The sequence below is a fragment of the Anarrhichthys ocellatus genome, unplaced genomic scaffold (genome assembly GCF_004355925.1).
Source record: "Anarrhichthys ocellatus isolate YVR2014 unplaced genomic scaffold, GSC_Weel_1.0 scaffold18, whole genome shotgun sequence".
NCBI classification, from domain to species: domain Eukaryota; kingdom Metazoa; phylum Chordata; class Actinopteri; order Perciformes; family Anarhichadidae; genus Anarrhichthys; species Anarrhichthys ocellatus.
Window position 1 is genome coordinate 1068938 of NW_022280048.1, and position 27068 is coordinate 1096005.

The following is a 27068-nucleotide window of genomic DNA, read 5'->3' on the forward strand; positions in this document are numbered from 1 at the left end:
AGGGAGCGCTGGAAAGGACTTTAACGTGTTACGCCGTTACAATACGAAGGCCTGTGTTACATGAAAAGTAGAAAATATGTGGAAGCACGGTGGTCAGGTCTGTTCAGGAGGTATGTTGAAAACAGGAAGCCGTACAAACTGTTGGTACTGAGAGCAATAATGCTCCTTCTGAATAATCGACCGACGGTGTAACATTAGAACAACTCTGAGTCATGAGAGAGTTGTTCCCGCTGCTGCTGCCCTCCACCCCAGCTGCCTCTGTCCATCCATCCATCCCTGTTCCCCCCCACCTAAAAATACACTCCTGCTCTCACTGAGGAAAATCCCTGTGCTCTGACCTAGCTTGAACACACACACACACACACACACTGACTGGCCCTCGTGGAAACTATTCCTCTGTATTTAACTGGATGAAGCACACGTTTCTTGAAAGCACTGAATGACGCAACAGAAACTCAGGAAGTGCCTTGAGTATGAGCTCAATTCTTATTTTTCTATAACAGCAATGTATTTATTGCATTTCATGCTTCAGTTAAGTGAGTTGCATGACAGCTTACAGGGTTACACACCTGCAGTAGATCTGAGTGTGCAGAGCTGATTATGTGAAATAGTCAGATAAGCCTGTTCCAGTGACACAGACAGTTCGGATCAAAGTCTACAGGTATGACTGCAGACTGTACAGACTGCAATGTTTCGCAGGTACAGTCAAGCAGCAAAGATAAAGACCCTTTTTGCATAATGCTGCATCACCACACAGTCTTTGCATATCCTGTCTGTCTCTCTCTGTCTCTCTCCCTCTGCTGTCACTGAAGGTAGGAGGAGGAGGGCTTGACTAAGCGTGGCTCCGTGTGGATTATTGCCAGAAAGAGAGAGAGAGTTGTCAATGAGAGCCGCTGCAGTTGTTGGGTTGAAACGTTAGCTTCATATCAGGCGTTTTGCCGGCTGTTTGAATGACAGTGAGCGGGGCGGAATCGGTTCCTCTTGGCTTCTGGCTTAATTGCCAGTTCTGTCGTCTCTTTCTGTTCACTACACCGCGACATTTATGAGCGTGACTCCACTTATTGCCAATGAGCGCAAGTCGCAGTTTGTGTGAAGCCTATTATCATCAGCAACAGTAGCAGCAGCAGAAGAGGAAGAAGAGGAGGAAGAAGAAGAAGAAGAAGAAGAAGAGGTCATTTTAAGGAACTTTGATTATTGTTGCGCGGAGGAGCGCGAGGCTTTCTTTCTTTTTCCTGTGTGTTAAGTTGTACATTTTACCAGAGGAAGTTATGACTTCGGTATGGAAAAGACTGCAGCGCGTTGGTAAAAAAGCTTCAAAGTTTCAGTTTGTCGCCTCTTACCAGGAACTCGTGTTGGAGTGCACAAAGAAATGGTGAGTCTGGATCTTTACAATTACTTTGAGAGTTTTTCTGCCATGACCCATGTGAACGTTTCTTCCTGTTTGACATCTAAATAACTCCCCTAACAGGTTTAGTATGTTAGCTGTAATAAGCCTCTGTTATGAAAATGATCATGGGCGTACCTCTGTGCATGTAGCCTCCATGAGATAAGCGGTTCCACGGTGATAGTGGGTTCGATTCCCGACCGCGCCTATTGACAAGGTTTGTGTTAACCTTTAGACAGTTATCAGGACACAGCCCATTCTAAAGCATCATTGTTCTCTAAAGACTAATGATTTAATATTACAATAAGTATTTGTGCAGAGACATTATCTATCATATAACCATTATGACAATGAATAACAGTCTGTATTTGTTACCTGCTAATGTTTTACTATCACTGTCACTCCCTATTTATTTTGAATATGTATACAAATTCAGGCAACAAAGGCCAAGTGTCTGTGTACATTGTGAGCAAGATTTGGTTTTACATTCAACATCAACATTCAATCATGTACCGTTGTAATTAAGCACAATCAGTATAGTCTCACTCTTATTTCATTTCAAAGCTCCAATCCAATCACTCTGTAGTGCTAAGCTCTGTAGGGCTTCCCCCTCTTGTGCAATTTCCTGTTGTACAAAACATTTGGGAAGTGGCCAGGTGATGCAGCATGAGGCATTATTCTGCTCTGACACGCACTGACACAGCATCGGAGAGAAAACATACTAATATACTGTCAACAATTGGCAGTAAAGGGTGCTGCTGTCGGGTCACGTTGAAAAGCGGAAACTGGAAAATAATATCACCACCTTTTCCTGGAGCCACCTTCGTATCTGTCCAGATTCCTCTGAAGTATGGACTAATTGTGTAAGCGGCTTGTTGTCAGCACGATAACAAACCGTTTTGTTTTTTAAAATCCTGCATTGATTGAAGGCTCTTAGTCAATAAAGTGTCAGAGTTTGATCAGCGGCAGAGAGCCGTTATGTGTGCAAACAGAAGGGAAGGGATAGAGTGATTTAGAAAGAGTGACAACTCCCACACATGATGAAATCAGAGTTGATAAGCCGTTACCATGTTAGTAACAACAGAGGGAAGGAGAAGAGAGGACAGGTGGAAGACTGGAGATTAATCCAAAATCCTATTCGGCATAAAGTTGTTTTTTAAAAGGAAACCAACCTAAAGTTCTTGTAATTAAATCTAGTGGTCAGAGTTACTGATACTTAAAGATCACCTCAAACGTCAGAGGCGGGAAATGAATCTTTGGTCACAAAGAGGGTGGAAAGTGTCTCACAAGCCACATGTTTGTGTGTGTGTGTGTGTGTGTGTTTGGGGGGGTTGTTCTAATTTAGTGCTATGATTTGAAACCATTGGCTTTCTTAGAAACTGTCGCCCCTATATACACTTGTTACTGTGATGCATTTAAAGTTACCACAAAGAACTTTAATTTTATGTCAATTGTGGCAGTCCCTGTGGCTGAAAGCAGTAGTGTTTCCGAGCATCACAATCCCTTTAGATAACCTCTCCTTTTACTGAAACAGGGTCATACAGTGTGACCCATGCAGTCTTGGTTCTGGTTCTCCCGTGCCTCCGTTCCCTCCAGCAGGCCCAACAATACAGCCTGGGTCTCAGCAGTGTGGTGTTTTCACTGCTCCGCCTTGTGACTGCAGGTCAAAGGTGGCAGCAAAGCCGGATCTGGGTCGGTCAGCCAGCGGGCTGGAAAGAGTCAATCTTTTCACTGATGGTCTCGTTTACTAGGTCAAATAGAGGGATCTGTATTAACTTGAGACTGTTTCATAACCAGTTAAAGATTTCTCACAGTAACTTTAAATAATTCCAGTTTGTTCCATTGACTCATTTTTTAAAGTTGACTTTATATCATAACATGTTATGTTTTTATTTCAGTTTATAAATCATTATATTGTGCTTAAGTATACCAAATAAATAATTCTTAACGATTCCCCAAAGTGTAACGATTTGATGTTAGATGTTTAAAAAAAGTATTGTTAACATCTTAATTAATTCGTCATGGCTGTGTGCATTCAGCTCTGGAATAACGAAGTACAAGTTTCGCTCTTTTGAGAACTCTGAACATTAAAAAGTTTTAAAATTGAAATGTTATGTAATTATAGTCATGAGTGTTCGGCATACAACTAAATATATTGTTTAAGTTGTGTCAGACGTGTGTGTTACTGTTGTGTTAATGCAACTTAAAAGGTCGGTTTCCCCAAATTAACAGAGTAGCCACAACAGAGTTTGAGTTAATAAACTTAAATGGTTTAAGGCTGTCGGTTCCCTCAAACAGTTTGAATTAAAGAAATTAATTCAGTTTTAAACAGAGCTTTACACATCAGTGACTTTCAGCTCATTGTTTAGCTGTCCACAACTTTACAGTTATGGTTCACTCTTACAGCTGTCATAGTGTAAAAGGAGAGAGTGACCATCGGGAGCAGTGAGCACCTATAGGTGTATACAGAGCCAGATATTTACCTCAGGGGTTTTTAAAGACCAAAAACAGAGCTAAAAGAGAGAATATTGAATTACATTCATCAGGTTGCCACAAACAACTTTAAATGTATTATAGTGTTGCTCTGTAGCTGTCGGATGTGTACGTAGGTCAATCAAATTAGTCCTCATTCAGCTCGACCTAATGTTACATGCGGTGCATTCAGAATATTCGTTGACAGGCCCAGTAAATATGCAAGTAGTGCGCCACATCAACTTTAATTTCTATAATATTCTCAATGTTGTCTTCACAATCTTGTTTCTACTGCCTCTAAGCGGAAAGAACAATTACACGATACCATGACTGGAAGGACAAGATAATTCACCATTACAAGCTCTATTGGATAGAGGAATTGAAAACACAGAGGGGCCAAAGATAAGCAGGCCTGGACGTTTGTACATGACAATATGATGTTGACAGAGACAGTCTATAGATATAATTAAAGACTTAGCAACAGGCTATTTTTACAGTAACACAAGGAGTGCTTTATGTGACCAAAACATGAGATGGGCTTAGTGAGTAAGTTGATTTATTTTACTGTCTGTAAATGTGTATGTGTTCTGTTTTTACAGTGATATCGCAAACACAATCACAAACACCGCGTGCTGTTTAAAACCAAACATTTCTACATGGATGTGGGTAATGTGTGTCCCTCCTCTAGTCAGCTGTGGACTAAACCATTGTCTGCTGAATGACAAAACACCAACCACAATTACAGTAATTACATGTTACACAACTGCATTACACCCCCATGTTCGCCCGTGTAAAACCCATAGTTCCTAAGCTCACTGGTTCAGAAGATGTTTTTGTGTCTTTGTGTTTCGGATCATACGTTATAGTCTCCTGTTGGTGCTGTTCCTTCTTTCTCCCCTCCGTCATCCCCGCTGTGCCGGTCAGGCTATTTCTAATGCCACTCCTGACCCCCTAACACACATACTGTACCACATAAACACTTACACACACGTGTCCTCTTTATACTTGAGCACTGATACACTGCAACTTGAGACAATATTTATCGATTCTATGAACTAACATTCTAAAGAGCATATGTAGGTGTTGTAACAGAGTTGTAAAGATAACATATTTAAAGTTGGCTCTGAGATTTGAAAGGTATTAGGAATTATTATTATGTGCTGGTAATATTTAGTGTGTGTGTGTGTGTGTGTGTGTTCTCTTCCTACTTCCTGTCAAGATGCACGCCTCACATTCACATACTCTGACTCAGATCACATGACTGCAGTTTCACTTCCTGTGCCACAGAGGACTGAGAAAATACAATGGAAAGTGTTTCAAACACGCATATACAAAATGATAGGCACACACACACACACACACACATATTATACATTGTGTAGCCGAACATACAGATAAACAGCTGCATGAAATACACACATATGCTGTACACACATTCACAATTTTACCAATGAGCTCACAGCACTCTGCATAAACACTCATATCAGTGCCTTGTCTTTGACTGGAAGGAATGATCCTCCAGTGATTCACAAGACTTTCTATTACAACTTGTGTTCTCTTTTTTGTATAAAATCCACTTAGTTTGGAGACATGATTTAATGAAGTTCGAACATCTTTTCACCGAGGCTTTTTGTAAAGTTACTAATGTTGATCAAATGGTTGTTTTGGCTGTTTCCTTTTTGGAGAAGAGCAGATTAATATCAAGTAACAACATGAGGCAAGACGTCATTTCTGTGTGTTGATGTGTTTTTTGTTTTGTTTCTGTAGGCAACCAGACAAGCTGAGGGTGGTGTGGACCAGGAGGAACAGACGCATGTGCTCCAAGGTGAAACCACTAAACCACCACAAACATACACACACAGAGGCGCACACACAGTCTCCAGAGGTGGAAAGTAACATTCAGAGGGAAATAATGTACGTTTAACTCCACTGCTTTTATTTTAAAGCTTTAGTTACCACTTACTTTGCAGATTCAGAGTATTAAAAAGAAAATTATAAATTAAACTACCTGGTAGTATGTAAAGTTTGAAATGAGCTCCACCTTGCAGGTGCAACATTAAACGGATGTACACGTTGATTCGTCAATTATAAAATATATATTATTCCGAAATTAGACAGAAGTTGTTTTGCATAATGAGTAGTGTTACTTTTAGTACTTTAAATGTTTTGATGCCCATACTTTTACTCAAATTACATTTTGAATGCAGGATCTTTACTTGTAACAGAGTATTTATACACTAAGCGTTGCTATTTCTACTAAAGTAACAGTTCGGAGTACTTCTTCCATGACTGACAGTCTCACCAGTGTTGTTTGTTGTGCAGCTCCACAGTTGGCAGCCTGGAATCAAAAACCCCTACAGGGGCATGGTGGTGTGGCCTGTCCCAGAGAACATCGACATCTCTGTTACACTCTTCAAGGTACCAAAACAACAGAATACACTGTTTACTCCACACACACACAGACGGGAGCAATTAGAGGGAAAAATGGAGAGTGACGAAATATAACCAATGCAGATGCTTCTATAAAGAGCACGAGGGGTCAAGAGTTCAGAGTATTTTTTAATCCCAAAAGCAAATTGCAGCGAAGCCAAGTCACACATCAATCACACAACAAAAATAATATAAACAGAAACTTATATTATGCTGTATATCGTCTTGTATTAATATGGCAAGATGCTTCATTTGAATTGCATAGATGAGTATTGGAAATAACATAATAATAATAATAATAATAATAATATACACTGAATATGTACATATACACACAGTTATACAGTTAAAACAGAAATAGGAATGTATGTAGAAGAATGTAGTATACATGAATGTATACGGTTAACATGGTTAACATTTAAGTTAGATATTGGATAAAAATAGTAAAAATAAACACAAATTCACAGTTGTATAATAATAATAATATGTGTGTCACATTTACACCTGTTATATCATAACATAATCTGTTATACAACCAGAAAAATAAATTCATGTATTCATTAAATGGCAACATTTACAAAAGTGTTTGTGCAATGGTCGGACTTCAAATTGTATTGTTGTTCTCACCTCTTCAGGAGGTCAATGCTGATGAATTTGAGGACAAAGAGTGGACCTTCGTAATTGAGGGTGTAAGTATCTCTTGACTACTCCACTTCTGCTTATGATTCTTTAAATTGATACGATTCAAAATCCTTTACGGATCATGGCTGTTTTTGTTGGCCATGTAAAGGAGACCAAGGGACATCGTAAGGTGCTGGCATCAGCAGACATCAACCTGAAGCGGTTTGCCAGTCTGACGCCGACCCAGACCGACCTGACGCTGAAGCTGAAGCCGCTGTCTGTCAAAGTGGTGGAGGCCACGTTCAAGCTGTCGCTGTCATGCGTCTTCGTTCGTGAGGGGAAAGCCACGTGAGTAGTAGTTTTATCTCAGAGAGTAGTGCTTCAACAATACGTACTTGAAAATGGACACCGATTACAAAAACAAGGAAGAGTTTTTATGTGTCGTATATATTATACTTGTTGTAAATAATAAAATTCCACTTTGGAGGTTGAGAAATGAAGCCTCAACCACATTTAATATACTGACTGGTTTATTTATCGAAGGGATTTCTTTCCTCACTAAGTAATGACTATGTGATAAATGTTTGCTCTCATGTTCTTGCTCCTCAGTGATGAAGACATGCAGAGTCTGGCCAGCCTGATGAGCGTCAAACCCACAGATATCGGCAACATGGACGACTTCAATGAGAGCGATGAAGATGAGGACAAGAAGTCTGTCACTGCTACAGGTGGGCAGACTTACACAACCACTGCTTCTTCTCGCTGATCTTCACTGTGAGCGTTTTCTTCTGGCATTTCCTCCTCCTCTGCCTTCTTTTTCCTCCTGTCACTTCTTTTGCTCTGTTCTGGTAGCTGCAGTTGTTCCACACACTCTAACTCGCCCAAATCGCCCTGCTCCCCCTCCACCTGACAAGCGAGACTCCACTGGACCCACTTATGCAGCCTCAGGTAGCTTCCTCTTGCCCTTTCTTTCACCTGCTCCTGCTGTTTGTTTCTGTTGCCAGGAGGAGGAGGTGTGAACAGGCACTCTCTCTCTCCATCTGTCTGTTATTGGGAGGCTCAGTTTATATAACAATAATTCACACACTCGTGCCATTTGCTCTGCATACCACATATTTCTCATCTAGACATTGAGAATCATGTGATGACCAATGCCACAGATGTTTGTTTGGAAGTGTAAAAAGCAACATGGCATTCAAAGGTGAATGTGTCTAGTTGCATGGCTTTAAGGCGTACGTTGTTATCCGAATAGGCACCAGTGGTGGAAAAAGTATGTACATAATTTACTTAAGTAGAAGTAGTAATACAAAACAATGAAAAATACTAGTGAAACTGCTGCGTTCATTAGAAATCCTACTTCAGTAAAAGTACAGCAGTATTTAATTACCAAATAAAATGAAAGTACCAACAATACTCATTATGCAGAGTGTCCCCTTTCAGGCCCCTTGTTAAATATATGATATGATAATTATCACTTATGTATTAATATGTGAGAAGCATTTTTGTTGTCGTTGGTCGAGGTGATTTTTAATTGTTAATATAAAATGTGGTCAGTTTAATCTGCAAAAAAACTCCACTCTTATAAAGATATTTCTAAATGCAAAAAAATAAAATGATAATACTAATTATTATTTTAAAAAGCCGGTTGCTGCACTACAATGATTCAAATTGAGTTTAGAATATTGTGAAATGAGTTCACTTGCATTAAAAGAGATGATCTTCCATTTTCTATGAGAAAGGAAAATGAAATAAGATGTGTTATAGTTACTGGTTATGTAACCAGTAACTATAACGGTCAGATAAATGAAGTGAAGTAAAAAGTACAATATTTCCCTCTGAGATTTGGTGGAGTAAAAGTATAAAGTAGTAGAAAATGGAAATACTCAAGTAAAGTACCTCAAAACTGCACTGAAGTACAGTACTTAAGTAAATGTACTAAGTTAATTTCTACCACTGATGTGCTCACCTTTAGTCAAATCATCAACTGTCATTGACTCCCAGTTAGTTTCATTTTCATTCTCAATTCATAACCTTTTCCTTCCTGTCTTTTTCATAATTTCTCTTTCTGCAAAAATCTACTTTCCCTGATCCATCCATCCATCCATCCATCCATCCATCCATCTACTCATCCAGCCTGTGGGCGTGATGGCGGTCCTCCCAGTCCTGCTGTCCACTCCCGCCCTCCTCTACCTATTGCTCCTCGCCCATCGCCCCGTCGCAGCCGACACCCCTTCACCACCACCCCTGTTCAGTCAGAGATCCAACCTTCCCCCGGCCCCTCCCCTCAGCCCTCACCCAGATCCAAGCATAAAAAAAAATCAAACCCTCTTCTCCTTGAGGCTCTTGTTTCTTCTGACCCACTACCTAATCCTCCAAACTCACAGCTCACAGCGCCTACTCCCTCAATCCAAAGCGCCTCCTCTCTCCTACCTCTCTCTGATGTGTCTCCTGCAAATCCTCCATCCCCCAAATCCTCCAAAGCACCCAAAATCACACCTTCAACCAAAAACATTTCCTCTTCCATTCATCCTCCATCTCCCAAATGCTCTGGATCTGTGTCAGTGAAGCCTTCTTTAGCAGTGCCGTCTGTTCCCCTAAATTATTCTTCAAATACCCCCTCAAAACTGCCTTTTCAGCAGCCCAGCACCTGCGAAGCTGGCATTACCTCATTAACTCCCAAACTTCCCTCCCCTGCATTGTCGTCACCCATGACTTCTTCCTCCACGGTTCCCCAAATGTCTTCTTTCACTGTGTCCACTACTATGACCCATCAGACCACCTCTACTGCCTCCCATTCTCTCCCACCTAAATCCTCCCTTCCCTGTAAGCCCACCCTGTCCTCGGAGCCTCCATCCGCTCACCCTCCAATCACCCGGACCCTCTCTCAGCCTCCCTCTCTGCCCAGAATCTTCCAGTCATGCTCAGGAAAAGGTATCAATGTGGCTGGCTGGCAGACAGGCATGCTGCATGCTTTCCACTAACTGATTCCTTATGTGTGCTGGTCTGGTCTGACCTTGTCTCCCACATGATTTAGAGTCATGCCCATGTTACTTTACAAGTCAAAGGCATGCTACTTATATACAGTACGTGTGGTGTGAGGAAGATCAGTTTGTGATGATATCAGAGTTAAACATCTGAACATTTTGGCATTGCTGCAGTACCTCAGGCAAGAACAAAGGAAAATTTTGTGGCCGTTTTAGAAGTGCTAATTTGGTATCTAATTTGTTTTTTTCACCATATTTTGCCTCGGTTTTGACTCGTGTTGATTAAATCCAACTTTCTATGAATATAAACCAGTGTACTCACAAGTTCAGGATACAGGGAAAACATAACATGAAGTTTTTTATTAAGATTTGAGTCACACCATCAAGGAGGTGAATCTTGTCCAAAGGTTTGGTGCATTTCAATCCATGCTGATAGACTTCTCTACATCTTACTAGCACCTTGTTATTCCTAAACTTCTTTAACAATGCACATTAAACACCCTTGGGGATAATATCACTTGTTATAAATAATAACAATATATCTCATGTAATGTCAAATCCAAACATAACTCGTAGTGGCGTAGTCCATCAATAATTCACTATTCAAAATATACAAAACTCACAACATTCTGACACGTAAACCATAAGGAGATATGTGCAAATTACAAAACTTTTTTAAAAGCTTTTGAACATTAAGAAAATTAAATATTGAATTCAACCTTTTTAATTATATTGTTGTGTATTTATAGCATTTTGATTACTTTGAATCATTGTCGAGACTTCAGCAAACCCGTGTTTTTTGTTCCTGACAGATACAGATCTCTTCTGTGATGGTGGAATACAATTAGTAAAATACATAATATGAAATTGTTCCTCTTTCACTCTTTGCCTCTCACTAACTATGCATTGGTTTGTCTTTATTCCTCTCTTGTTCATCACTCCTCGTTCTCCCTCTCCTCTCCTCAGTTCCTATTTCACATCAACGGCGCCCCCCGGAGGATCAAACTCCTGATGATCTTACTTCAGTCTCCGGTCTGTCTCTGCTGTGACTGTCCAGAATAACAAGATGCTCCACTACTAATATTCTTTTCAAATCTTAAAAATCTTTTCTTCTCTTCTGTCCTGCTTTTAATATCTTTCATCGTCTGTCCTCTCAACTAGGCCGTGCTCACATCTTCAGACCTCAGGTTGTCAAATCAATCCCCCGCCCCTCATCTCCATCTCCCTTTTCCGCTGATGCACCTCCTCTTGAGTCCACTCCTCTCCCCAAAACTCACCCCAGTATCTTAGAGTCAGGTAACCAATGTCAATGTCATGTTTTATTTTCCTCTGACGTCTTCCCCCATCATTTCACTCTTTCCTATAAACCTGCTTCATCTAGTCTCACCTGTTTCCCTCTCCGCCTCCTCTTCCCTCCCCTTCCTCTCTGCTTTCCTCAGGTGCTCAGGGGACGTGGTTGACATCTGCTAGTGACATCAATCCTGTCCCCCTGCTGAGTAGTCCGGACCTTGATGCCCTCTGTGACCCCGCCGCTCCGGCCCTTACTGCCTCCCTTCCATTCTCCTCACCCCCTCGCTCCTCGTCTCTTTCCACCTCAGTTTTATTCTCCTCTCCTCCCTCTCAGCTCGCTGTGTCTCCTTCTGCTCCTTCCGCTCCAATCAGCTCCTGTCAGTCAGGTATATTAGCCAGCTAATCAAATAATCTCATGTCTTTATTACAGCCAAGACAAATACCTCATGTTTTTTGACGTATAGAAATGTCTCAAGCAGATTTCATCAAAGAAATAACCTCGCTTTTGCTCTTTCTAGGTTCAGCCTTCCCCCTCGCTCAAGTAGACGAGGAAACAACTGAGAGCCCTCTGCGCCGGGACAAGACTTCTCCTCAAAATAACCGGGCAGTGGCCAACATCAGAGTATCCAACCAGCCAATCAGACCAGCCCAGGATTCAAAGGTGGCCATCAAAGATGAACCAGCAAGTATCAGGTGAGGTCATGGGATGATATCACATGAGTGATTCAATTTATATTGCTTGGTTTGGATCCTGTGTTTGGCTACGAGTCGCTGTGTGAGGAGAGAATGTGTCAGCAGACCACAGAACTGAAGAGGCGCCTTGACGACTGTGGCACTCAGCACAGCTTGGGAGAAACATAGACACACAGACTCACAAAAGCAAGCACACAGAGCACATCTGTACACTTTAAGATGGGCTACCTGCTTGAAATTGCATGAATGCTTCAAAGAATAGGTTTTTACCGAATGCTCTTATTAGCTTTTTTGATGAGAACATCAATAACGTTCTCATGCCTGTCTATCAAATATGAAGCTACAACTAGGAGAAAGTTGTCATTGCATAACATAAACACTGGAAATGGGGAAAGCAGTAATACTGTCTCCATCCAAAGGTAACAAAATCTGCTGGTAGGCAAATTTTGTTACCTATTGGACAGAGCGAGACTAGCAGTTTCCCACTCTTAATGCAAAAATAAGCTAACCATATAACAAGGTAGCTTCATATTTACCGCACAGACATGTGAGTGGTATCAATCTTCTAACATGGATCTTCTAACTCTCAGCATTAAAAGGAAATAAGCTTTCCCATAATGTCAAACTATTCCTCTTAGGTGCACAGATGTACAGTTAATTCAGCGTCTCCATACTGTTGCCGATATCGATCTTTGTAGGAACTTCAGAGTGCATCATTGGGATGAACATTTTTGGGAGATGGGAGTTGGGAATGGGAGTTATTCCTCCAATCCAATCATATGTATCGATCAGCATCATGGCAAACTCATTATGGTCTAAATGATCCCAAGCTGACCCACCTTAGTGCTGACTGAGGCAAACCTGCTTCAGTGTGCGTGTGTGGTTGAATAACAGTTTTACCTTGTTTGTTGATCAAGAGATTTGTGAAACTATTGCTCAAGGCCTCATGGTTGCTTGATGCTAACATGTGCTAACAGTTGAGTGTGTACCCTGCCTCCTGTTGCACTGACCTTCCTTTACACGGCAGTGGAGTAATGATCAGGTCTGTAGTCTGCTCTGAGGCCTGCTTGTTTCCACCTGTAATCACCTCCTGCACGGTCAGCCTTGTGAATTCTCACCCACTCATCTCTCGAGCCTGACCTCCAGTATTTCTGTCCCCAGTCCTGCCCAGTCACGTTCAGAGCTGATAATAGCCCCGCCCCCTCCATGGCCCTTCTCCTGCTGCGAGAGCTCCACCCCTCAGCAGCCCTCCACCAATGTTGTGGCAGCATTTATCACTCCTAAACAGCCAAATGCTCAGGGGGAAACTGATTTGAAAACACCAACTAATGAGATGGGTGTTATTAGCGCCTTTAAGGCCGAAAAGCCGCCACTGGCAAAGCCTGAGCCAGAGCCTGACTTTGACGACATCATCTTTGAGTCGCTTGAGTCACAGCGACAAGAATCAGGGGGCTTGTTTCTGGAGGAGGATGACTCTAAGCGAGATACTATCAAAAGGTGTCCTCCGGGGTGAGTATTTATATTCACAGATAAACTCAAGGTCCAGAGCATTAAAAAACAAGTTTGCAAAATGTGAATTGATGGTGCTGATAATAAACACACACACACACACACAAACACACACACACACACACACACACACACACAGATTGAGGATTAAGTAATATTGTTTATCTGTTCTGCAGTCTGCAGAAAAACAATGAAAAGGTGGGTGGAGAAAATCCATCACTGACGGAGCAGTTAGAGGGAGCAGCGATGAAGAAGGAGGTGATGATCAAGGCAGAGCAGGAGAAGCAGAGGGAGAAACAACAAGAGGAGGAAAGGAGGAGGAAAGAGGAAGAGCAAAGAGCAATGCTCCAGAAGCAGGAAGAGAGCAGAAAACATGAGGATGAGAAGAAGACACTGTTAGAGGAGGAGAAGAAGAGGCTCTTACAGGAGGAGGAGGTCAAGAAAGAGAAGGAAAGGAAGAAACCTGAGAAGGAGAGACTTCTGAAGGAGAGAAGAGAAAGACAGGAGAAGCTGAGAGAAGAGGAGGAGAAGAGGAAGCGGAATGAAGAGGAGAGAATAAAAAGAGAGCAGCAGAGGAGACTGCTAGAGGTGGAGGAGAAAAAGGACAAATGTAGGAGGGAGGAAGAGAGGAGACTTGAGAGAGACAGATTCTTGAGGAAAATGAAAGAGGAGGAGCAAAAAGGGAAGGAGGAGGTGAGAGTGTTTGAGGAGCAAAGGAGAAAGAGGGAGGAAGAGAAAAATAGGCTCCTTGAAGTGGTTGAGCAGAAGAAGATGGAGGATAAATGCTTGAAGGAGGAAAAAGAGATGGAGCAACAGAAAATGAAAGAGGAGGAAGAGCAAAGAAAGAGGGAGGAGACAGAGAGAAAGAAAAATGAGACAGAGGAGAGGATGCAGAGGGAGGAGGAGCAGAGAAGGAATGAGGAAGAGAGAAAGAAAAGGGAGGAAGAAGTGGAGAGGAAGAGGATGGAGGAGGAGGAGAAGAGGATCAAAGAAGCAGAGGAGGGGAGAAAGAGGGAAGAAAAGGAAAGAGTACTCGAAGAGGAAAAGGAGAGGGACGAGGAAAGATGGAGAGAGGAGAAAGAGAAGGAGAGACTCATAAAAAAGGAGAAGGAAAGGATGGAGAGGAGGAAAAAAGCAGAGGAGAAAAGGCATGAAGAGGAGGAGGAGAGGAGGAAAGAGACACTCTTGAAGGAGCAGAAAGAAAAGGAGAGACGACTGCAAGAGGAGCAAATGAGGCAGGAGGCAGAGAAGAAGAAAAAGGAGAACGAGGAAAAGAAAAAGAGGGACGAGGAGGAGAAGAGACATTTAGAGGAGAAAGAGAAAGCAGAACGACAATTGAAGGAGGAAGAAGAAAGGAAAAAGAAAGAGGATGAACAGAAGAAGAAGCTTCTGCAAGAGAAGGAAGAGATGGAAAGACGAAAGAAAGAGGAGGAAAACCAGAGGAGCGAGGAGGAACGAGCTGCTCCGATCTGCAGTCTGGAGGCCAACAAGTCAGATGAGGATAAGCAAAAGATGAAAACTTTAGTTTCTCCTTCTTCTTTGCCAGTTCCTCAGCTAAGCAAACACCTCCCTCCTCTGTACAAAACCAGCGTGACATCCGAGCAGCTGCCCTCACAAATTCTCAGCCAATCACAAAACAGAAAGATGACCCTTCAAACAGTTGATAAACCAAGCTCTGCCACCAACGAGCGGTGAGTCACGCCACTGAAATAAAAAGTAATTATTTCACTGTAGGTGTTACATAACTCAAATGGCTGTCATCTGCTTTCTTAATCTGCAAATAAAATCAATTTACCAAAAAGTCACTTTAAATTCACTTTCTACTGATTGAAACATCAGACTTTGTTCTGCAACTCTGTCCTAAAGTGGTATCAAGTTGGGCTGAATCCTTATTTCTCTGTTCTTCTGTGATGATTCTTTTTTGATTCTCTTCTCATGTAAGATTTCTTTGATTGATCTATGTTGTAGGGGGAGGGGCAGATCAATCCCCAAAGTATTGATGCCACCGATACTAAGTCTTGTCTTAAATATCGACACTACTAGATCGTGCTTACGAGCACTCTTTGATTCTCTGCTGCTGTTTTGTGTGCACGTGTGATTTTAAGAAAATTCACACAATAAAAATGCATTGTTTACCATTGAAATCTGTCTTGCATTTTAACATGCAGATGTATTCACAAGTAACCATTGATGCATTTACCTCATTAATAATGACATATTTTCCAGCTGCTTCTAATAATTATGAAGTATTTATCAGTGGTCATGGCCGTGGTATTACTTGGTATCAAATTTTGTGGCATAACCCACCCCTACTATTCGTTTTTTGTGTTGTCGTTGTTGTGTGGCTTTCCTCCTCTCCCTTTCCTATTTCTGCTGAATTCTTTTTGAAATTCTTCAACCTGCCCCCCTTATACTTATTTTTCCCTCTTTTCTCTCCTTATTCCAGTCTTGAGCAACCCTCTCTGTTAAAGGAAGGTTCATTGGCAAACATTGTTATCCCAGAAAACAAAATATCGGCCACATATTCTCCACATAGCACCTGTTCAGGCCCCAATGTTCAGGATAAACCATTCACATTAGAGGTCTTAAGCCTGGTGCCACCTCCACAGAGACTGTCAGATGAAGAGGTTCCTCTATGGAAAGCGCTAGAAGGGAGAAGTGGGAAAGATACATCTGAAAAGATCTCTGCAATGGAGGGTGCAAAACCTTTGTGCAGAGGGTAAGAATGGATGAGGGGATGTCTGTCTGCTTTGTCTTTCTTTCTGTGTATCTGCGTGTCTGTCTGCTTTGCTGTTCTGGCTTCTCAATGATGTAGTAGGTATGAAAATGTAAAACTAAGACCCCTTCATGCTTTTATCCCTTTCTTCTAGCTCACAAAGAGAAGATGCTGCTGAGGTGGACACCCCTGTCAGGCAGGAGCCCCAACCAATAACAGTAAAAGACTCAGAAAACCATCACATATTCCCATCTCCTGCTGAACCCGGCGCTCCACCAGTTAAAGAGGAGCCCAAAGAGCCAGAGGGACCCAGCGTTGAACCAGAAACCTCACCCGAGGTTTCCCCAAAACCGACCCTCGAGGGAACGGCTTTGGCACTAGAGCCGCTGCTTCCCGCAAAACCAGAACCAGGACTGTGGTCGGAACAAGTTCTTCAGCCATCAGGAAAACCACAACAGGAGGGAGCAGATGAGGAGAAACCAGCCGAGGCCTTGACTGGTGGTCGGGAGAGTTTCACCAACAATAAGGAGCCAGTGTGCGAGGCAGAAAAGCAGCTGTGGGCGACAGTAGAGGAGACCACAGCGGAGACAGGAGCGGAAAGACGGATGGAAAGTAGTGAGAGCACCGAAGAGAAGGATGAGGAGGGTGGTGTAACAGGGGGGTGAGTCAGTGGCGGTTCCTTTGCAGCATGGCATATGTCTGCTTTTGCTTGCAAACCACTACAAACACACACTCTCACACACACACAGACATTTTCTAAATGTTTCAAAAAGCAGGTGCAGTAAAAACACATGCATTATAACTTAAAATACAAATACAACTTCAAAAGAGGGATAATATTTTACACTATTGACTGAGGTAGTATAATAATTAAGAGCTAAGACTTCAAAACTATAATTATGTTTTCAACAAATAATCATATCAGAGGTTATAAAAGTGTTTTAAAGTTAAATGCACGCCTTTTCTAAGCAGTATGTTTACACAATTTAGCCTATTTTTCATACAAGTTATTAATCAATTTAAAGAGACATTTTATTACATTTTGATGACTTATTACTTTATCTCTATGGGAGTAATGCTGGTATGGGATGGCTATACATTTGCCATAACACACATATTGTATATGAGTGCTTAATGCTCTGGAAAACCAGAAACAGTTTGGTGTTTAGTAACTGCTCTTCTGAGAAAAACTGTACTCAAAAGCCACCACTTACAACGATACACCATGCTGTTGGTCCAAGTGGTTGATCAACCATTGTTTTGTTTCTTGGTTATAATCCATTCAGTGAGCTGTCGAACACAATGTGCTCATCTTTTCAGTGTGTAGTAGAGAATTTGTCTTGTGCATATACGTATATGGGCTAGTTGTGTAATCTTTCTCTGAGCTGCATGGCACTAGAAAGCGTTTTCATGTCTTCTGGTCACGTTTTCTTAATCATGCCCGAGGGCTTTAGTGTTGTGCACTCAGTAGAAATAAAGTGTGGGGTGGTTCTCAACAATACATGTTTCCTCCATATGTTTTGGACAAGCACCAAAACAAAGTCTGAGAAAACGGAACTACTTAATCAAGCATGCTGACTGGCTTTCCGTCCAGCTGTTCAGAACATGAGGTCATTTTAGGGTGAGAACTGTCTCAGAGATTTCCTATCCCTCGTCTCTGTCCCTTTAGCTATGAGACAGTGACCTCCATCCTGCAGACTGCTGGACCCACTGATGCAAGTCATGCCCACCACTCTGCAGGCCAACCATGCATCCCTATAAGTAATGAAGATCAGCCACCTTTACATGGAGGAGACGCACAGATTCTGCACTCCGCTGAGCCAGATGACGACCCACTGATTCCCATTGGTGTCGACATTTCTCCGCCCACAGCCTTCTCTGACACAACAGAAAACCAGACCATTAGTAAACAGACTGGATCGACACAGAAACTTTCACACGGGCTAAGTCTGGTGGCAAGTCTGAGACTGGCAGCTAGTGAGCAGGAGAAGGAGAGAGAGCAGGAGAGGGAGAGAAGGGAGAAGGAGAGGGTAGAAAACGTGAAGAGGGAGGAGAGAGAAGAGGCAGAGAGGTTGGAAAAGGAGAGAGAAAAGATGGAGAGGTTGGAAAAGGAGAGAGAAGAGATGGAGAGGGAAAGGGAGGAGGAGACAAAGAGGCTGGAAAAAGAGAAGGAAGCGCTGGAGAACAATCAAAGGGAAGAGAGGGAAAGGTCAGATAAAGACAGGAAGCAGCACATTGAGGATGAAAATAAGAAGAGAAAGAGAGAGATGGAAAGGGAAAACAAGAGAAAGGGAGAGGAGGATGGTGTGAGGCGAAGGGAAGAGGATAGCAAAGGAGAGAAACCACAACAGAAACAGATCAATTCTGTCTCTACGTCACTGCAGGAAGTCATGAATGACCAATCAAAAAACTGGCCTCCTCTGAGGGAACTGGAGATGGATGATCTTGCGTATGATGAGAGGTTACAGGTTGATGAAGAGCAGCCAGAAAACAAGTCGGATCCCAAATTAGTGACAACAAATACTGTCCAACTGGTTTCAACCGGACCTGCTGATTCTGTCCCTGTACCCAGACCAACAAGCAAAGTTGACTCCCAATCAGTTAAACCCGAGGACTCTGTAACTGCTGTTAAGAAAGCCCTGGATAATACTGTTCTGAGATCAGTTAAAAAGGGCAAATCCAACCTGAAATCTGGCGCCATCCCAGTGTGGTTGAGAGAGGAGGAGGACGAAGAGGTGGAGTATGAGAGAGGACAGGAAGATCTTGGCTCCATCTGGCTGGCTGAGCTGTACATGGAAAGGGAAGCAGGGTGAGTAAGGGTGGGTGAGAGAGACAGATAGCTGCAGGGAGAGAGCGATGAGTAACCAGGATAGAGTTGTCTATGCGAAAGAGAGCTGCTTGTTGCATCTTGTGGATCAGACAACTCTGCCTGTACGTTTGTGGTGTATGCCTCCTCTAATAATCAAGGCTGTCACTCGCTATATCTGCAGGGAAATAATAATTACTAAGCACTACTTCCCTTCATCTACTCAGGGTTTGGCCTTTTCTTTTTACAAGAAAGTTGTGTGTTGGCATGTTGATGTGAGTCATGTACTGTATGTGTGTCCTCCCCCAAACAACACAATGACCATGTTGTTTGTGAAGGAAACTGGAATTTCCTCTCCACATCTTGTCCTGGTTAGGACTAAAAACAGAGGTTTTCAAACTGAGAGATAGAGAATTGGGGGGCGGGGCAGATGGCAAAGATACTGCATTAGGCGAAGGAAGGATGTTTCCGGTTAAGGTACTTTAAAACCCTTAGTGCAGATCTTGTTTGAAATATCTCACTCCTTCTCAGAGTCATGACTCAATCTGAAAACACCGACATGATGCACATATTTTTATATTCAGTGTAACTGACACTTTCCGAAGACATCATCTCCATAAATCTCCTTAGAAATAGAAAAACAAATCACTCCTTAAAACTCCAGACCTTGCCTGAGAATCATCACATTTTTAGGTTATCTTCAGTATCCAAGTAATCCAGTGATAGCTGTCTGGCTATCCATGGATAAACTGCAGAGAGGAACTGCCAATAGCTAATCCAGCATGCTTTTAATGGTGCCAATTTGCCAGAGTTTACTAGCTTTTCCAGTGTAGATAAACTTAGTCAGTCCTATTGCTGTTGGAGTCATTTTAACTTGGAGAAAGAAGGATTTGATCAAAGATGCAGCAGTAGTGCAGCATGCATAGAAAAGGGGAAGCTGTATAATGGATGTATCTGCATCTACTGTATGTTCCTGTCTGTGAATGTTGCTGTCTACACAGCTGTCATCAATGAATATTAACAGGTTCCTCGCATTTTGTCCAGGACTCAATTGCTGCTGTAGCACGTCAAGTAGCATGGATAAGTGGATTGGTTTGGTCATTGGATATTGCAATACAATGGAGGCTGGAGCATGTTTTAAATTGGTGTTTTGCTTTCGTTGTCCAGTTTGGTATAATCTTGCATAGCCACACCTCTGTCCCGTCAAACTTGTGGAAGTCTGGGGAAAATCTTTTCCAAACAATGGGGTCATTTTGCTGCAGTGTCCTTCTTTAACAACGTCTTGCTCTACCCTCAATTTACTGTTCATTGGTTTTAAGTATTGCAACAACCAACTGTGTCTTTTTTACTTGAATTTCCTCCGACCTCTGTGCGATTAACAATATGGATCGCTGGCTGCGTAAGATAAATGGTTGTATGTTGCCGAGGGGAATGGAGCATGCGAAGGATCTGTTGCTGGTCAGTGTTTTCAAAAGTACCTCAGCCTTCAGGTTCAGCTCTGAAATCTTCTTTTCTGTCTTCAGCCCAGGCCACCAATCCCTTGCTGTTGCCCAGATGCCCCCCTTACTCTCTTCCAGTGGACAAACCTTTTACGACAGCTCTGCTGCCAGTCACCCGAATAAACCTGAACAATCTCTACACAGTCTGGCAGAACGCCCTCATCTCAAACCTCTTTCGGGGTATAATCAAGAGGAAGGAAACAGTCAGAAAACTATAGCCAAATCTACTCCCCAATATAGTGGAGCACAAAAACAGCCAATGAAAGGACAGAGAGATAATGATGTCACAAACACTGGCCACAGTCTGGAGGTAGCAGCCATCGAGGAGGGAGAACTTTTCCAATCGTCTGTGGTGCCTTGGCCACTTCCTCTGAGCACAAACACTGCCAGCATGCAGTCACACAACAAGACGCACACAGGAACAAACGTCAGCAAGATCGACGATGACACAGAAATGGCCAAAACAGCTACAGAGGCACACAAGAATCTTGAAATGAGGGATGATAAAGAAAACAAGGACACACACACCACAAAGAGTGACAGTCCACAAATCAGCCCCCGCACACAAACACACACCCCTGATCTCAACCAACAAACCAAAGACCAACAGCTCCAAGAGGAGGAGAGGCTGTTGTTGGCTAAAATCAATATGATGACAGGTGACTCATCACCTGTCTCTGGCCCTCGCAGTATGAAGCTCCTCATCCCCGACCCCTGTGATATTGACAGTGACACCACAGAGCTTGTTGATTACAGTCAGTGCTGCTGTGACACCCTGCAGGAAATATCCCAAACTAAGGCAGAAGAGCCACCGGCCAATGAGCTGGAGCAAAATCAAGAAGGAGAGGAGGATGTGTAAGTCAGCCTGTGCTGCTCCAGAAAATGACATGCCACCGAGGCCTTGTGTTTGTTGTGATGTGCAGAAATGCAGACTCCAGTCGGAATTAAGTGACACTCACTAAAGATTTGACTTGAAGTTAAATTTGACTTGAAGTTAAATCTTATAATATATATTTGTAATACAAATAATATTTGTATTATTAATTATCATTAATAAGAATAAAGCCTTCTTTTCACTACGTATGAAAACCATACTATGAAGAGTCTTTGGTCACTAGCGGTTTTGTGAAACTGAAGCAGTGCATTAAGCTGAACGCTTACATCAGCATGCTAACTGACGATACTAACATTCAGATGTATAGTATCTTACTAAGTACAGCTGAGGCTGATGGGAATCTTTATTTGGTCATTAAACAAAGTGTTGGTACGGGCTTGAGGTCTCTCCCAAATTTCACTCAATACCACAAAATGTCAACCTTAAGGAGGCACTTGCCGTAAAGTCAGAGACTCTCCAGTCCAAAGAAATGCGGATTCATCCTCTTGGCCATGGATATATGTTTCATTTTCTTCATGTCAGTCTGGACTGTGGTGGTGGACAGATCATCAGACCGGCATCCATAAAGCCATGCTTCTAGAAACACTAGCCACACAGCTTAGCAAGCAAATGCTTTTCTTTTGGACTCGCAAAAGACTTAAAACAGCTCTGGCAACATGTGTGTGTTGCCACCGGGGCCGCATGCGTAATTTGAAGAACTGCTGCTGTGTATGATATGTTTTTCAACTGAATATCCAAAGCATGGAAAAATACACAACATAGACAAGTGTTTGGTGAATCTGCTTTGTTCTGAGGTGATTGAAATTGGCCGAACAGCATAGACCTGTGTTGAGGAAACTGTGCAGAAAGTTCTGCTGTATGTTCCCTGTCATGTCCTGCAACACCAAGGCTGTGCTGCCATCTGCCGTGTCAGCAAGCTTGCATGTCTCTCGCTCATCGCTGTTTGAATGATCTCCTTTGTTCCAAAAGCAAAGTGTCTTTCATGACCCGTCTCTCTCTGTTGTTTGTGTCCTGTCTCCTCGTAGGCTAAAAGGCCAATGTGCTGACCTCCCTGATGGTGGAGAGAAGAAATCGCCATCACAGCTTGGAGACACCTCAAGCAGACACACCAGTGATAAGCGCACTGACACAAACATCACTCCTCCCCATTACTGTGAGATGACCACATCTCGGCTTCCTACTTTACCAGAAGAAGAAACCTCTGACCTTAAGCCTGCTCCAATGGTCCGAGAGGAGGCTGACGAGAAGGACGATGCAGCTGAGGTAAATATGCACAATACTGATGTGTACATGAACTCTGACATGCTTTTTAAATTACAAACAAAAAACGGAACTTCTTCCTCTCTCGTCCTCCTCCTGCAGGGCCTGGTGAACTCCACCCAGTCGTTGCTCCAGTGGTGTCAGGACATCACCAATGGGTACCGGGGGATAAAGGTCACCAACTTCAGCACTTCCTGGAGAAATGGTCTGGCCTTCTGTTCCATCCTACATCATTTTCATCCAGACAAAATGTACGACTCGCAAGAAACATAACCTGCTTTTCAGCTTTATGCCTCTTTCTAGTTTGATCTTTGTTTTTCATTTGTTTTTTTATGAAACAATCAATTGTCAATTCAATTTGCAACTGTGAATATCTGCTTAATTATTTCATTTTATATAACAGTAAATTGAATGTCTTTTGGTTAGGGGGTTTTGTTTGGACAAAACTACACGTTTTTCATGTGTTCTGGGAAATTTTAATGGGCATTTTTCATTATTTTTTGGCATTTTATAGACCAAACAATAGATTGATTTATCAAGAAAATAACAAGCAGATTAATCAATAATGAAAGTAATTGTTAGTCTCAGCTCCACATGAATTTAAATGTTAACCTGTATGTTCTTAAATCATTATATGCTTCCCGTGTTTTGTCCCATTAGAGATTTTGACCAGTTGGTCTCTAATGACATCAAGCTGAACAACAAGAAGGTAAAGACGTGGCTCATGTTGATCAATCAGCTCTTAAGTGCCATCAGATGTGTTGATAGTTTACTCATTAACAGATATTTCTCTTTTGTTTCTGTGCTTGTCTTCCTACCACATCAGGCGTTTGACGGTTTCGAGGCGCTGGGCATCTCTCGCCTGCTGGAGCCGTCCGACATGGTTCTTCTGTCTGTCCCCGACAGGCTCATAGTCATGACCTACCTCAGCCAGATCCGCTCACACTTCACCAACCAGGAGCTGAGCGTGCTGCAGATAGAGCACAACAGCAGCCAGTCCAGCTACGGCCTCGCCCTCTCTGGTCCCGGTCCCACTAACGTCGATGCCGCTGCTTTCTGCATGGCCAGACTGAACGAAGGAGTGAGCTTGGAGGAAGGAAGGAGCAGCACGTTGGTCGTCCCACCACCGAGGACCAAACGACTGATTAAAGGTAGCCTCTGTGCCACTTTTAAACATGTCGACTCTCTTATTTTCACCACGATTCATTCATTTATTTTCATGGACCTTTTTTTGTGGGTTCATCATAACAAATCGTGCAGTCAAACTCACTTAAGATTCCCGTCCATATTGAAAGGTATTTCTTGCTTGAGTCGTGATGGTTTCAGTTGAACGATTTGACGAAGACAAATGTCAGGAAAAAAACAAAAGAGGAAATTGTTTAAAGCTTACTCAGGAAATTTGGTTGAATTATTAGGTTCAAGAATCCAACTTCTAATAGTTGTTTATATCTGTTTTTAGGAGACGAGTCAATAACCCCAGTCCCACCACCAAGGTCGGCTACTAAAGCAGGCAAATCTGGACTGACTCAGGTGACACTTTCTGTTTTCTTTTTAACTGGAACTGACTTCCATGTTTAAACTGTAATGTCATTTTCTAAAACAGGATTTTAAAAAACACTTTCAATTGTATTTTCTTAATTTGCTGTATGTGTCAGCCTTGTAATAGTTACTGTATGTGATAGTTTCATTTTTTTTCTTGTCCAGGATGAAGACACAAAGACAGGAATCACTAATAATACAGGTGAGTACCTAAAGCCCGAGCCTTTCAAAGACTTGAGTATTTATTCAACTTCCCATTTAGATTTATTTCTCTTCTTTTTTTTTTACACTTTTGATTTGTCCCGTGTGTGTCCCTGTGTGCAGAGAGTACAGCTGAGACCCAGCCTCCCAAACAAGAAGAGGAAACCATGGTCAGTTATGTGTTCCTCAGTTAACCCTTCCTCTTCTCTACTTACCCTTTTCTTTTATCTTTGACTCTCCTTCTCACATCAAATCAAATGAACATCATTAACGTGACTGATGGCTGCCAGAAGGAACAAATCATGTTTGCTTTTATTTTGTACAAATCTGTTCATATCGATTCCATTCTGTAGGCCGCTCTCTAATCTTTTGACCATCTTCTTCTACTTGTTTTCCTCTTTCCCGCAAATCCCTCTTTCCTTCGATCTCCTTTCCCCTTTTTCCCCTCTTGTGTATGTTCATGTGTGTTTGCATGTATGTATGTGTGTGTGTGTGTGTGTGTGTGTGATGTGGCTTGTGGTCAGTGTCTGCAGGACACCAGTCAGTATGTGCTGAGTGAGCTGGCAGCATTGGAGTCGGAGCAGAAGCACATCGACAGCAGAGCCGCCGTGGTGGAGAGACGACTGCGAAGCCTCATGGAAACAGGTGAGTCTCACACACACACACACACACGTGGAAAATATATATATAATCGATAAGTAATAAACTGGAAGGACTCAGGGAGCATCAGTGAACGGAGTAGGTTTTCTCATATACAAACTAAACTGCCTTTTGTTTTTCTGTTCATACAGGAAGCGACCGTACTGAAGAAGAAAGACTGATCCAGGAGTGGTTCACTCTGGTGAACAAGAAGAACGCTTTGATACGCAGACAGGACAATCTGGAGCTACTGTAAGACTTCTCCACACACAAACAATACACACACATGTACGCACACGTACGGTATACACAATACTTTAGCTGATTATCAACTGTGTCTACAGACAAGAGGAGCAAGATCTGGAGAGGAGGTTTGAGCTCCTGAACAGGGAACTTCGGGTGATGATGGCTATAGAAGGTGAGTAACCAACAGAGGTGGAGGAAGTATTCAGATTACTAACTTAAGTAAAAGTAGTAATTCTAAGGGATTTACAGATGACTGGCATGTTGATAACTAAAACCAATAAAATAGATTTTAAAAAGAAATGCATTTCATTACATTCCACCACTGGGAACCATTTAGCCTCTTGCTCAACACCACTTTTCTATTCAGTAAAGGTGAATGAGGAGGTAAACCCTCGTTTAATACAAGAAAAAAACTGAAATTGGTGAACTGCACATGATTATAGGAACCGTTACGTAAAGTTCTGCTGTTTATCCTGCAGACTGGCAGAAGTCGTCCACGCAGCAGCAGAGGGAGCAGCTGCTCCTCCAGGAGCTGGTGTCTTTGGTCAACCAGCGGGACGAGATCATCAGAGACATTGACGCCAAGGAGAGAGGGTGAGTGTGTGTGGGTGTATGGCTGTGTGGAAAAAAGACAAAACAAGTCGCAGGGAGACAGCAAATCCCTAAAATACAAGAGGTTACAGAGAAAGCATTGAAAAGTAAAACAATATTGAAGGTTAATGCTTGTGGTACTGACCTGCAAAACATAAAATGTAGTTAGTTCAATAATATGAATTATTTGTATTCCTTATTTACAAGCAATTCATTGATACAGGTCTATGTATAGATGGCTAAGATGTCTTATGCGTTGTATTGATATATGTGTTTGTGTTTGCAGCGCAATGGAGGAGGATGAGCGTCTAGAGCGCGGTCTGGAGATGAGGAGGCAAAAATATAACAACAAAGACAAATGTGTCCTACAGTGAGATGCGAGGTCTCACACAAACACACACACAGCTTTTATTAGCAAAAGATGATCTTTCAGGACTTTTGGGGCTCCATATTTCACTGTTTTTTGAGTGCCTTTATTTTCCCAAATAACTGTTAAGTCCCATTATAAGAGGAAAGACAAGATATGGGCTACAAACTGTGTCTTCTATGTTTTCTTGAAAATGAATAACTGTTGTTCTGTCAAAGTTTCCATCCGTCTTAAGTATTATTTTGAGTTCAGTTCACATATTCTTATTTATTTAAATGATGTGTCAGGTTGTTGTACATCTATTGTACATGTGTTTTGTGTGTGTTCATGTGTGAGTTTGTTCAGTATTTGAACGCTGGCTTTTCCTTTTCTTTTTTTTTTTATTACAAAGAATAGGTTACCCATCTTGACACGACTAGAGCTTGTCAGAATCTGCTGGACTAAAACCAAAATGTGCCTTGTCCTTTCGTAATATGCCCAAACTTATTAGATATAAAAATAAAAGGTGACAAGTCATGAGCTGGACTCAAATTCACAATATTGAGAGTACAGGGTACACATTTTAAACTTAAGGATGATCTCCAACATGACATTTTTATAAACCCAAAAAGCATTTCCACTTGTTGCAATATTGATTTTCTTTTTTTATATGTTGAAAGTGTTCTTCATATTAAGGAGTTATTAAACCTTGTGTGAGCACAAACCCTGAACGCCTTAAATAACGTGTGGGGATGTGATGTTCATGCCTGCTTGAATCACAGAAATGAACCCGTTTCCTCCCTTCTGTGTCCTTGTACTACTGTATGCATGCTGTTTGAGGTGCACTGATAAAGTGGTTCCCTGCTTCACATCACTACTGTATATCTATCACACACTGTATACCGGATGCTGTCTATATTTATGAGTTGGAAGATTTGATGTTGAAT

General features: G+C 42.2%; 1 protein-coding gene across 10 annotated transcripts; it reads left to right on the top strand.

The window, feature by feature from the left end:
* Positions 1-852: 852 nt before the first annotated feature.
* Positions 853-26995, top strand: ehbp1l1b (EH domain binding protein 1-like 1b). 10 transcript variants are annotated; one of them, XM_031857184.1, is made up of 25 exons: positions 853-1372; positions 5624-5681; positions 6179-6274; positions 6922-6975; positions 7077-7255; positions 7517-7635; positions 7760-7855; positions 9041-9838; positions 10858-10923; positions 11053-11187; positions 11331-11567; positions 11700-11874; positions 16254-16760; positions 22325-22562; positions 22662-22810; positions 23220-23268; positions 23386-23710; positions 24019-24089; positions 24264-24300; positions 24423-24469; positions 24824-24944; positions 25091-25190; positions 25283-25356; positions 25664-25778; positions 26062-26995. In XM_031857184.1, the coding sequence occupies exons 1-25, from the start codon at positions 1269-1271 to the stop codon at positions 26147-26149; spliced, it is 4038 nt and encodes a 1345-aa protein (XP_031713044.1). In that variant the 5' UTR covers positions 853-1268; the 3' UTR covers positions 26150-26995. The 10 variants fall into 10 exon arrangements, with proteins under 10 accessions (XP_031713044.1, XP_031713046.1, XP_031713045.1 ...); XM_031857186.1 differs by having other exon boundaries at positions 24833-24944; XM_031857185.1 differs by having other exon boundaries at positions 7766-7855.
* Positions 26996-27068: the final 73 nt, after the last annotated feature.